This window comes from Typopeltis vanoorti, chromosome 3, assembly GCF_054136105.1.
Source record: "Typopeltis vanoorti isolate ZY-2024b chromosome 3, IOZ_Tvanoo_1.0, whole genome shotgun sequence".
In the NCBI taxonomy this organism is placed as follows: Eukaryota; Metazoa; Arthropoda; class Arachnida; order Uropygi; family Thelyphonidae; genus Typopeltis; species Typopeltis vanoorti.
Window position 1 is genome coordinate 168430638 of NC_143551.1, and position 14363 is coordinate 168445000.

Sequence of the window (14363 nt, forward strand, 5' to 3'; positions counted from 1 at the left end):
GAATATGCCTTTGAATAAGGTAGTAAAGATAATATTTCTAAAACACTTTTTTGTAATCGAATATGAAGAAATTATTTCTACTTGTCCTAATATTCGCATATTTTATTTTTTGGCTACTATTTATACTTTTTTCAAGGCGATTTTAATCTTGCGTTAAAAGTACACTCGAATTCCGTACCACCTGGTATGTCTTAAAGTGCATACATTCTTCTACTATTGTAGAAGAATGTATGCACACAGAACCCACTAGCTGAATTTGTCTCCTGTATTTTTGAAGATAAGGTGACTCTAAAATCCCCTAGAGTAACAGCGATATAAGCATTCTCTCGTTCACAGAAATGTGATTCGTTCTGAAAAATACAGAACTCAGCCTTTTTGTAACAAACAGGAAAAAACATAAGCCGCCTGTTTCAATACGCGCCTTATTCTTTTCTGTAGACCAAACCCTTTCCTAGCATCCTCTAGTGAGATACTCGAAAAGGTGGAAAAATAGTTTCACACACTAGCGATTTCACAGTGGGGCTGCTTTCTTTTGTTAGCGGCATGCAAAGTCGTGGGGAAGAAATACGAGAAACGAGGATAACAGATTCCATTCACAAGGCTTAGATCTGTGTTTTCGGAGAGCAATCTTTCGGAGTACGAACTGTGAGAGATGAAAATACTCTAAGGATCCTACGCAGTGCACGACTCCAAGAGTTGCCGCAAAGCGCAGGTAATCACCGTCTGATCTTGGTGACGTAGCAGCAGCAACAGTTGTTCGTTCGGTCGATAGCGGGAGACGAAGCGGTTGTGCGTCACGACTCCCAGTATTTGCCGTATCCTCGACCGACTGAAGATGGCAGCTTCGGCGAATACTGACAAAATCCACGTGCAGATGGCACAGCACCCTGACGGTACAAGTTTGTTTCCAGTATGCTCTCTGGACCTAACGGCACACGGTGACGGACTTTAAGGTCTCCTTGTGGGTTTCCATTGTCCCTTTCGTCCGAGAATGACGGAATCACCCGATGCGAACACCCCTTCGTCTCTACTTTCCTCCTTGTCATTGATGAAGCTGTGAGTTTGATCGCCATCCAGAAATGTGCGGATGTGCACTCGAAGTTTGGCCCAGTAGATATCTAACTTTTGTCTAAACACAATTCCACAGATCGTTGGCGACAGACGCATTCGTCTGCCGTTATCGCTTACAAATAAACTTCAAAGTTTTCTCTCTCAGATTAAAAGAAAAGTAGGTCGTGTCTGTAAAGTTTGCTTCTCAAGCAACAATCTTCAAGGAATAAAATAATCTAAGAGCTATTACTGGATTACGTCTATATCAGTATGGCCCATCGACAAACCCACGAACCTCTTCGGAGATGTCAAAGTACAGCCGTTAGCATGGAAGGTTACCACAGGCAACCAGGTATGATTTTTTTTTTTTTTTTTTACAATGTTTCAATGATCCCTCTTTGAACAGTGATTGAGAAATTACAGAGATGAAATTGTTGGAGGTATATATGGTAATTCTCATAAATTATTCAATCTTCTATTTTCTGCTGATAATATTACATTTTCTAATCTGACTTTCGTTTTTTTTTTTTTTTTTGATTATCTGAATAATTTTGCGAACTGATTTTTTTAACAACTAACGTTTGACTGGATTGGAGTGGCTCGAATTGTATATCTATATTATATATGTAGACATAAATTGTCTTGATTTATTGAGAAAAATATGAAAGAAAATTTTTATACCTCAAAATTACAAACTTAATTATTTTGCCAATATTTTCAATAAATATTCTGAAGATTTATATAACCTGTGTAATATGATACTTTGTTTCCTACACCAAAATTTAAAATGATCATTAGAAATTATAATAAAGAGTAAGTATTTGTAAAGTCAGGTGTTTAGATCTATATATATGGTTAATAGTGAACCTTTTCTTTTTTTTTTCTTCTTTTTTCTTAGTAAGTTGGTTGTAAATTCAACATTAAAAATCGTATGTTGCTATTCTTCTACATTTTGTAACCCTATTCATAACCAAACGAACAAGAGTATTTTTTTCGCTGTCTACGTTCTATATTGACATGCTTTTGTGACATTCTCCGTCGCCAGAGTAAACAGTAATAACGCTTCATTCGCTTTCAGCTGCATTTCTACTATTCTTCCTCTGAATTTTGTAAACTAGCTCCACATCTAAGCCAAAGGACAAGCCTGCGGGTGTTCAGAGTCAATTTCTAATCCCTTAAGGGAAAGCAAACAACATTCGTGTAAACGGAATGCACGAGCATTTTGAAACCGCGAATTTCTTTTATCAAATTGCTGATGCGATGAAATGAAAACCAAAAACAAATGACTATCACACTTGAAATATCACATTGCATTTTCGAGGCATTTTAATATAAGAATAACACTAATATATATATAACCTTTTATTTAAATTTTTAAATTTTTAAATTTTAAAAACCTTTTATTTAAATATAAATTTATTTCGTATTCTGTGTAAATATCTGATTATCTTTCTTGCATTAAAATGTGTTTACTTTATTTTACGTTTTCATCAACTTCTTAAGAACGATATTGTTGCCATTTTACGTCAAGAGATTTTTTTCCCTCTACGACCGGTCAGCGTAACAACCATGTTAACACGTAATGTATTTTGAAAAGTGAGCATTTGTATATGTTGAGTAATTTCATGATTATATATGAAAGCGTGCTATATAATTACATGAATTCTTTAAACATACTGATAATGAAAAATTTGAATTATTTTAATATTTATTGTCTGTAGCTTATTTTAGAAGACTTTTAAAGTTACTTTCCTTAAAACGCTCGCGTTTTAGAGAAGATTTATGAGTGTTCCTTTGTTCCAAACCCTCAAATAATCTTGTCCAATTTAATTATAATAATTGATTTCTTAGTTTTGCGTATACATAAATGACTACAAATCGTTGATAGATTAAACGTGATAGTGCAAAGAAAAGCTGAGTATAAAACAAATACCACGCAAAATTCAAAACAATTATTATTATTATAACAATAAATTCGTATTTTTATTATTTTTAAATTAAATTCCTGAACAGAATTTATAGTATCTTCTTCGAGAGTGGTTTACTCTTAGGTTTTATTCGCAATAAAAATGGAGTTGAAACAAAAATGCTTCCGAATTGAGGATTAGGTTGCAATCCCGTCGTTTTTTGAAATAAATTAAACAAGAAGTACACACAAGTAGCAAAAATCAAAACAGATATTATGGATTAATTTACAAATATTCGAACCGTTATCCACTTCTTTTTTCGATTGACAAGAATTATAAATGCAATTCCCAACTTACAACAGAAATCCGAAATTTTGAAAAGAGATAAAAAAAAATGGAAGTACATCAAAATAATAATTTCTTACAGATAAAGTTGCAGATCGATCGTAAAAGATTCAAATGTTCCCAGTAAGTTTCATTTCGGTGCAGACTTTGAAAAAATCACAACACCGCGGGAATTAACGATTATTTTCTATTCATTGAGAGAAAGTTTTATATATTTAATATTAAATAAATGTCGTTAATCATCTCACATCGTTGAAGTCTCGTATTCTTCTACCCCTTCTTCCCCTTCTGCTTACAGAAAACATATCTTTAAATATATTAATATAAAATTTATGTTTCTAGTTTTTCCAGGACTTCTTATGCACATGCATTCTGTTTCGACGCTGTTTGTTCTGCACTGAATTTGCACAACAAACAAAATAGCATATAGAAACATTGCTTTTTTTTTTCTATTTTCGTTGTACGTGTTATAATTAGCACTTCCATGGCTAATTCATATTCAGTTGCATTATCGTTTCCTGTTGTTGGATTTAAAAACACTAATGTGATGGTCTGTTCAGATTAAAAAAAAAAAAAAATATCTTTTAACATATTGTTGAATTTATGCATATTAAGTTTACTCTTTTATTATAAATGATAACAAGTTTTTCATTTGTTTTCTATGAACCACAATTATTTCTTTATCTAGGATGCACATTGAAATATTAAGCTTCAATAACACTATGTTATGTATGTTCAAGTCATAAGTTGAAACCAGTATTCTACGAGTGAATAGCATTTCAGATTATTGTGCTGACCGAAGTTTTTTAAACTTAAATTAAAATATATATATATATATATATATATATTGTTTTTGTTCTCTTTGGGCAGCAGTTAAGATTTATAAAAAAATTACTTCATGTTGAATGACGCTGGAATCAACGCTTCATCTAACCTATTCTTATCCTCTGACAGATCGAAAATACAAGTCATTTATTCCAAAATAAATATTATTTTCTTTAGAGTTTTAATAAAAGGATAATTAGAAAAATCGACACATACTATATAGATACAACTTCTTCAAGGACTTACGAAACTTTATGAACCGGTTATAGAAAAGCAGATGGATTTCGCAACACTAAAACTGTTCATTTTGGCAATTGTGTGAACAGTAAGATAACAGAGAGACTGATGAAAACTATTATTGTAGAGCCAAATAACTTGTATATAGTTCTGCTGTGGGTTACTTACGTGTTGCTTATTTAATTGGAAAAAAATAATGTGTATATAAATATATAAAGGAATTGTTTGTTTGTTTTTTAAATTGAATTCAGTCGTTTGAGAAAATTAAAAAATAAAGTTTCCTGTTTTCATTCAAACCAGTTATTGCAGCCATTATTATTTACATCATGTGTTTCTATCTAGTATTAAATTATTGATTCAAATGATGTCTTGAGTTCATCGGTTATGCATGCAAATTCGCTAGAGATTTCCATACCACATGGAATTATGGTTTTCTTCGATATGCAGTTTTACCACAACATTGCTGTAGTTGTTACAATTATTCTTCGCTTTGCCACTGCTAGTTTTCGCAGTACTCAATATTCTTAATCAATACCGCCATTAAGGTATGCTTTGTGAAAAGCATACCTTAATGGCATTAAGGCACACCTTAATGCTTTGTGAAAGGCACACCTTAAAGCAACTCATTCGTAACAGTTCGCCATTTTAAGCGGTTTTAACGAAAAACAATGTGAAAACAAGAACTTCTATTTCCAACACGAATAGAACTCTGCTTTTAAGTATTCAACTGATAACCTTTGCAGACACGAATCGATTAGTATTTTATTTCTACTCAAAAAACTAAACCAAGTCTGGAAGAAACTCGAACACTCTCTGGAAAACTATAAGATAATTTTTAAGATTATATATTTCAAGTTCATATACTTGATAACAACTAAAACAGCCTTCATGTAATATTCGTTATGAAATGTAGTTATAAAATGTCATTCTGGCCATCTCAGACCAAGGTCTTGGTGGAAATAAACTACTCAAAAGGAGAGATATACATGCATGTTTATACACCGATATGTTGCTTTTCGGTTATAATGCTGTTATAGTGCCTTGAAGCGTCGTAAACTTCACTTCTACCTTGGAAAGGTCTCGGTTCTAATCTCGTCGGATGCAAGCAACATTTCAACAAATTTTCAACTAAGATATGTTTCTTGGTCTCATACGGCGTATGAATCCAACTTAATTTCTCTTAGTTGAAAATCGTCGACTGCGGTGATATGGTGATTAATTGGACAGAACATGTCGATGAACAATATGATGGGTGAAACTACATGCCTATATTTTATATTTTCTTATTGATAATCTTAAAAGGCGAACTAACAGGTCTCATACAAAGATCATAGAATATTATCTGTGAGGCTCGAGATTTTTCCGGAAACAGACGAGCGCCGAATAGAGAATATGTGCATTTATCATAGAAGCATTGCGTCACCATAATATTAACTACCTTTACTATTATGAGGGGGGGGAGGGTCTGGAAAGTTCAGATTAATACCTAGATCAAAAATGATTATTAAATCGTCAGATATAAGCACAAGAAAGAACATACTAGTAGCAGTTATTAAGGTAACTTATGATCTTATATTCTTATATGGTCTTTCTTATGGTTATATCAGTTGCTTTAATATCATGTTTGTTCTAGGCCCCCACTTTCAATACGCCTTCATACTTTTGAAGACATTATTGTCCTTCTTGAACATATATTCATTATATATAGATTCGTAATGTTATGTTATCTTATATAATACGTTTAAAAGTTATATAAAGCTCGTGATAGCTTTATAAAATGTCGAAAATCTCGGAATATATGTTTTCGTTACTAAAAATGAATACTGACAAAATTGGTCGACTCGGATATGCATTCAAGATTGCCTTGAATTTGCAACTTTTAACACACTTAAAAATAAGGCGTAATGTATTTCGCAGTATATTGAGTTTAGTTATTACGATGAATTAAAATGACATTTTTCAAGTATAAGAACTGCACCAATTTATTTAATAAAAATAAAACAAGTGGTCTTTTCACAACTCATTTACCAACAGTCATTTTTGTTTTTAATCCTACAAATAGAATCACGAAATGGCGCAGGCGTTCTCAGATCCGTCTAATCTACTACTTTTGCAAATAATGGATTCGGTTCCATGAAAATTCATCGAAAAACAGTTACTCGAAAGACAATTCATGGAATGAACAATTCGTCGAAAATGCAATTCACAAAATTTTAACTAAAATTTCGTTAAATTGATCCTGCCAAAGTGGAATTGCTAATATCATTTCGAAACTTTTTTTGAAAATGTTATGATAAAAGTGATCCATTTAGAACAAAAACTGAACCGTGCAGACAGCTTCTTGCTGTCTGAACGGTTCAGTTTTTGTAACGGAATTAGCGGAATTGGTAGAAGTTATCAGTACTTCTTGTACCAACAACTTCTACTAATTCCGCTAAATCAGAGAATTATTGTTGTATAATTTGGACACGGGATTTCTTTGTTGCCCCGAATACAGCTGAACTGAAAACTAGAACGGTTCGGCATTTTCTAGTAAAAGTTTCAAACAGCGAATCTGAGTAAAATTCGTCCAATAATAATTGCTGTATTGAAGTCGCATATTACTACTAGCAACAATATTAATAATGGAGCCTGCGTAGGCTGGGCTTTTCCTCCCGGAAACAGGCAAATCAGTCCCATGAACAGACATGAAACAGTTGTCGGACAAGAAAGACATGCAGTTTCTCCCCTGTCTATCTTGTATTGTTTTATAATGCTAAACATGAAGGATTTAACCCATATCATCAATTTACTAGGGAACATTGAAGCTTTTATTTAATTTTACAATAATCGGCTGTCAGACAGTGATTTGTAGACTCGGTTTGATGAATGGAAAGACGGAGGTTTTAAATATAACAGAATTAAACATGTGGAAGCTTTTCTCACTGTCGATGTAAGTGGACTTTATCTGCTACAATATATTTCAGTCTGCATTTTCTTCCCATTTGTTTTCAGAAATCATCGATCTGAGTTGACACTCTTCATCACTTTCTCCATGTTTATATGTTGATTTTCTTGAGTCCATAATTTAGTTTTACGGAATCTGACATTGGCTTCTCATAACCTAAAAACTCACTTATGGCGATTTACTATAACTTTGGATTGACGTAAGTTCTGTTTAAGAAATAACTGTGCTTTTTCTTCTTTTGAAATATCTAGACATAGATAAAGACTAAACACATTAAGGCAGTTAAAACAGCGCCAATTAAATCCTTAAGACGTAAATTGATTACAATCGTTAAAAAAACTTCCTCTTTTAAAAAATACTCGTAAATTATTTATGATGTTTTTCATGCTACTTAATTTCATTTAAAGGAGACTTTTATTTAAAGAACAGTAAAAAGTTGTTTGTTGCAGTAACAATGCAGATAAGTTAGATGAAGCTGGATCGTTTCTTTCCAAGCTTAAGTTTTTTAAAAAAATATAGATCACATCTAAAATATCTTTCAGACCTCAAATCACTTCCGAAGATAATTAAAGAATGTTACAGTAGAGAATTAAAGACCCTGCTTTGGTCTCCGCCTTTGTTAATTTGTTGGATGTTTGCTTAGCTTGCTGATGATGGAATTACAGGCGAAACCATATCGACTGTTTCATGGAAATGCAACACAATAAGATAATAAAGGAATCCTCAAGTTGTGGAAACGTCTCAGCCTAGAATAAATCGAAAAGTCATTACCAACATTTTTATTTAATAGAATGTATTGTTATGAACATTTCAGAATATATAAATGAAAAAGGAATATATGTTTTTTTTATATTTTATTTTGTTTACCGTTTTTCCGACCTCAATGGCGAATCACATCACTATATTTTGTAACTCATCGTGCTGCTATTCAAAAAACAAGTGTGCACATTTGCTGCAGTGTTCTTCTGGCCGATTTGCCTGTTTTGTTGATGAAAAGCATAAGCTTATGGAATGATAAACGCTGCCACCACTCTGTGTGTCTTCGATGGGATTCGAACCCAAGTCTTTCCGACCAAATTTTAAAGCTGGAATTTTAAAACATTTTGTTATTGAAATGGAGTAATATAAATTTCATACAGTAGCAGCTCATGCAGGTAATACTTTATCTTCTCATTGATGCCGTTGTGATATTAATTTGCACTGGCTATCTGTAACACTTTGTGCCTCGCTGAATTCTTTATTTCGTTGGTTATCCAAACGTAATTTAAGCTTCACAATTACCTTTAGTTGAAAACTTAAATTTAAATTACTGAGTCCTTTCTGACCTTTTTCTTTCATTTTTATAACATTTCATAATCGATTTAGTAAGCGAAGAATATTTTAAAATTTGTTTTTTTTCTTTTGTCCTTCAATATTAAATGTTTTATATGTTCTGTCGAGAAACGTTTAACATCCGATGGTGATTCGACTAAATTAGTAATTCAGTGAACAACTGAAGATTGAGTGCCATTGAAATTTATCAAAATCAAAAAAAAATCCATGGTACATGCCAGACTATTTAATCAAATGCTTAGGGGGAAATTAAATCCCGCTTTCCAATGCGCACACTGAATTCAACTTATGATAATAATTTTGTCCAAAGTTAATATTCTCGTTCTGCGGTGATATTGTGTTCGGTTAAAATATTTCGATTCCGAATCCTCTTTGATCGCTCGTCACATGACTAGGCGACTTCGTTTTTTTTTTCTTTTTTTTTCTTCAAATAAACAGTATTTTAAGATTGCGATGAGCGGATTGTGAGACAGTATCACAATCCGCACTATCATACAGCATTTGTAGTGTTTATAATACAAATAAATTCATTTAGAATAAATGTTGCGCCCTCTTAAATGCGTGTTTCCAAATATTTCAATAATCTTTATTATACTTTATACGACAAGAGAAATAAAATTCACCTTTGACATTACCGTTGTATGGGGTCCTCTCCTCATACCACATGAATATTTGTCAAAAGTTTGCCCACTCCAAAACATGTGTACAGTTTCTTGAGTTTACAAAAATCATATTTTAAAAATTGGGTTTCGTAAAAAAAATTATCAGAATTTCATTCCAGCTATAAGTTCGTAAAGGATTCTTTCTTTAGACTTAATCTCGCTTCAATATGTGAGATAGCTACGGCGTCAATATTTACGTTTTCTTGTCCCGATTATGATAAATTACGACGTCGCACAGAGCAGCACAAAACTACTCTTGTCCATCGTGTCGGATTACTTTTGCTGTGCTACACGGACAGTATACATCATGCTCCCATAGTTTCTACGACTGGGTTGTTGCGACAGAATTTTTAGACTTGTTGGCCACCTTGGTCGAAAGTGATTTTCACAAAAGACACGCTGTCATATTATACTCTAAATGTTTATGTTTCTGTGAGGTCGTCTGGTTCGCTTCGTTCATTTATTTGACAAGACACTCTTCAAATTGAGGTCTTGTATACCGTCGCAAAACAATGATAACGATAACAAGTGCCGAAGCAAACAAACTTTTATCTAGACGGATGTGTAATCAATCCAAATACTGATGCACATAAGGAGAAGCATACTTAGACATAATTTGTGGACAGCGACTGCTTTTATAGTTTGTAGTAGTTGTTTTTAGAAATTATTAAACACGTCTAATCTCTTTCCCCTCCCGTTATTGTGAAACTAAAGTGTTCCAGAGGACCAACTTGCGCTGCATTGCACTTCAGTATTATAACACATATTACCATCATTACTTTATATACGAGGCATCATTTAAGTATATTTTATTTATGTATATTTAAGCAGTTAAGTTTTTTTTGTTTGTTTTCAAAGCTTTCAAACGACATATCAAAATGCAAAAAAAAAAAAAAATGTTGAATTGCAACAATAACTTGAGTTTCCGAATTATGACTTCAGCGTGATGTTTAAGGACGAGCCCTTGTAAGGCCTTATCAATAAACAACAAAAACGGTATCCGGAGAGTTCATCGAAAAACAGTTTACCGAAAGACAATTCATCGAAGGCAATTCATCGAACAACAATTCATCGAAAAAGCAATTCACCGAATAAACAATTCATCGAAAATCAGTTTATCGAACAACAATTAATCGAAAAAGCAATTCATCGAAAGACAATTCCCCGAAAAAGCAATTCACCGATGAGCAGTTAATCGAAAAGACAGTTCATGGAAACGCAATTGATCGAAAAACAACAATTCACCGAAAATACAGCTCACCGAAAAATGAATTATAAGGCATGTGGGGGTGAAGATGTGTGTGCAATTTTTTTTTTTTTTGGTTTGTTTGTTTCGAATTATTTTGAGAGGTATATATCTTTTTATTATCCTTTTTGGCGGGGCATACTGGTTGCAGTGAATGATATCCACTGAGGCGGGTATAGTTGAGATGTCAAAAGAACATTTCATAAAGGGATTTCATCCTCGTGAAAATTTTTAGCTCATATTCTAACCGTTGATGAAACATGGCTTTGTCACTATGACCTAGAGAACAAACAACAGTCAATGGAGGGGAGACACAAAGGTTCTCCATGGCCAAAGAAGTTTCGAACCAAATAGTCAGCAGGGAAAGTTCTTGCCATTGTCTTTTAGGATATGGATGGTGTAATCCTTACCTTACCTCAAGAAAGGTTAAACTGTTACAGCAGCTCTGAAGAAATTGAAGGAGGTACTTAAGGAAAATCGTTCGAGAAAGTAAGCAGAGGCGTGTTGCTTTTGCAGGATAATGCACCTGCTTATGAAATCCAACAGACAATATACGATTTCAATATCTACCTCAAACACATATTCACCAGGGCCGGCCTTAGAAATTTTGTCGCCACGTGCAGTAGCATATTTTTTCGCCCCTTCCCCTTAAAAAAAATCTTTTAATGACGTCTTAAAAGCCATGATATTAATCTAGGCTTCAACATCTCTGATCATAAATTCTAAATAGCAGCATTTAGAATTTATAGCATCCTACGTTTATCAAGGATGTCAATCGCCTTTATCAGGGCGTTTAACCTGAAGGTGAGTTAGCCTGTCTCATACGAGGGTGGAAGGTTTTTCCTCTCTGAAACTTGGTTTATTTCTTGCCGAAAAACAAGCGAACCGAATTGGAAAAACACGCACGAATTTAAGGCCAGTTGCTTCTTCCTTAATTCAAAACAACTCAACCCGATTCCAATTTCCTTTAGCACTGTGTTTTCTAACTGTGATCTGCCGACCACTGGCCTCCTTCAAAAGTCGAATAAGAACCGCTGCTCATCTAAATATAACACCAAATGAGTATGCTTCTAAAAGGTTTACAGGTTTGTTTTTTAAGACTCTTTATTCATCATTCCTTATTTTATTATTTTCCTTTCCTAGAGAATATTTTAATCTTTTAATTTTTTTTTTTAACAAACTGCACTGATCACCTCCTCAAAACCCAGAAATATACCCATGCAAATACTCATTAGTATTCTTAGCCTATTCCTTCCCTTATTAACTGCAATTACTTGCTTTCGAGGTTATTCGGGAGATAAGTGCACGTGTCACTCCTGTCGTCGAGGAAATAACAGAAAAGGAATAAATAAGTAAATAAAAAACATGATTGAAAAATCTTCAGGAATGAATTATTAATATAATGAACGGCTATTTTAGCCTGTTTTTGTTTAGGAGTGTCCCTTGTATTTAATACATTGGCTAACACTCAAAAGGGGGTATATATATATTTTAGGGCATTATGGGCGAGTATAGAAGGCAATTATGGCAGAATAAAAAATGTGGAAAATTATATACATATACCTTGATTTTGGTTTAAAGATGCCTTCTAAATCCAAGCTCTTGTTGAAGGGGGTGGGGGAAGAGAGGGAAAGAACATAATAATAAAAGAAAATAATATATATATATATATATTATTTTGTTGTGGGGAGAGGGGGGGAAAGAAGGGGAAGGGTATCCTTATGTGGAAACTGTGGCAAGGGTTTACGTGGTGTGGACCGTTTCGGTCATCGTCTGACCATCGTCGGAACTTTGTGGGAATGACTGTAGGGCTATGAGGCTGCAAGAAGTATCTGCCAAATTTGGGCATTTGTTGTCGCTAAATGGCCGGAGGCGTGGCTTAATTTGTAAGTTTTGGATCGTCCAACATTCGGAAATTAGGTAGGGGCGGTGGACGTTGATAGAATTACCATCGCATTTTATGGCAATAGTTTCGGATATTCTAAGCATCGTTTCGTTTTCTTGTTTGTCAATGATTATGGCTTTGTCAATTTGGGGAATGTGTTTTAGTTCAAGGGCGTGAGCTGCAATTTCAGTCTTCCCTGTATTCTGTGGTTTGTTTTTCTTTTTGATGTTGCGGTGTTTTTTCGTGTTCAGATATTCTGGAATGGGAATATTGCAATCCCTGAAGTGCTCTTGTAGTCTAGTCCATAACGACCAAATTGTAGAGACCGTGTAGGTGACGTCACAGTCTTTTTGACAAGGAAATTTGTAGACTACGTTGTGGTGTTCGAATAATTCTTTATGAGTGAGAGATTTAGTAGGTTTTAGGAGAGTTCCTAATTTATGGTTTGTGGTGAATACTAGCTTATAGTTCGTGTTTTTGAAAATGTATTTGTAAGCCTTGTATGTGTTTTGGATGTATGGCAATTTGATGACCATGCGTGTCGGGAAGTCTGCTTTTGTTGTATTATTGTTAAGACGGCATTTTGCCGTATAATTCGCATGCGTGGGGTAGTTTCGATTTTTGAAAACCTGTGTTAAATACTTGAGTTCAGTGTTAAGAAAATTGCTGTTGGTGGAGAATTTGTAAGCATTGATAAATTGTGATAGGATGACAGATTTTTTAACGGCATATGGGTGGTATGAATTGAAATGGAGGTAGTTTCCGACATGTGTGGGCTTGTGAAATATCTTCGTGGCAATTCTGTTATGGCTTCTGATTAATGTAAGATTTAAGAAATTGATGGATTTGTTCTGTTCTGTTTCCATGGTGAATTGTAGTCTGTTGCTAAAATCGTTGAGGGATGTTTGTAAGGCGGAGATGTGTGAGGGTTTGCCAATGCATAGAATATCGTCTACGTATCTGCCATAGAAGGTGATGCCGGGGGGAGGGAAGGGGGGAGTAGAAGTGATTCAATGTGCGCCAGGAATAACTCCGCTAATTGTCCACTGATGTTTTGGTCCATTGGGAGACCGAAAATTTGAACATATAAGGAGTTGTTGAATTTAAAGAAGTTGGCAGATATTGTGAGTTTAATCAAACTAATTATGTCATTTGGTGTTAATTTTGTGCGTGTGTGTAGGGTGTGGTCCTCGGAGAGTAGTGTGTGTACGATGTCTAAAGTTTTGGGAACATCCACGTTCTTTAAACCAAAATCAAGGTATGTATATAATCTTTCCACATTTTTTATTCTACCATATTGCCTTCTATACTCGCCCATAATGCCCTAAAATATATATATGCCCCTTTGAGTTATGTTAGCCAATGTATTAAATATAAGGGACACTCCTAAACAAAAACAGGCTAAAATAGCCGTTAATTATATTAATAATGTTTAAGAGGAGTAACATGGGAATTTCCCAGAAATTATACTTAATTCAGGAATGAATTTTTTTTAAGTTTTCCAATATTTTTACTCTGAATTCCTGTATTATATTGAAAAATATTTACATGAAAGAATCAATTTATTATTATTAGTAGTAGTAGTAGTAGTAGTGATATTAATGATTAATGCTATTTTCCCTCGTCCTCCTCAATATAATGATTGTTGGTATAGCAATGCAGCTTTACTAAGGAATAATTACAGAACAATATGGATTCGTATTGTCTTTCTTGTCCGATTTGCCTATTTCCAGGAGGAAAAGCCTAGTCATCTCAGTATTAGGCCTATTAACTTACGTTCAGTAAATTTATTTATTTATTACATTTATTAATGAAAAAATTTTATTTGGATTCCGTATTTGAAACTTTTACAAAAAAAAATTGAACCGTTCCAGTTTTCATTTCAGCTATATTCGGGACTACAAAGAAAAGTGTCGAAATTATGTAT

The 14363-nt window shown here is 33.8% G+C and overlaps 1 protein-coding gene across 1 annotated transcript in view; it reads left to right on the forward strand.

Annotated features, from left to right (window-relative positions):
• Positions 1-800: 800 nt before the first annotated feature.
• LOC150108734 (dual specificity calcium/calmodulin-dependent 3',5'-cyclic nucleotide phosphodiesterase 1A-like) overlaps positions 801-14363 on the forward strand; it is a 663448-nt gene continuing 649885 nt past the window's right edge. Inside the window, exon 1 of the mRNA XM_090416188.1 lies at positions 801-1402. Within this exon, the coding sequence (XP_090272314.1) occupies positions 1321-1402 (82 nt within the window). The 5' untranslated portion in view covers positions 801-1320. The remainder of the gene's footprint in view (positions 1403-14363) is intronic.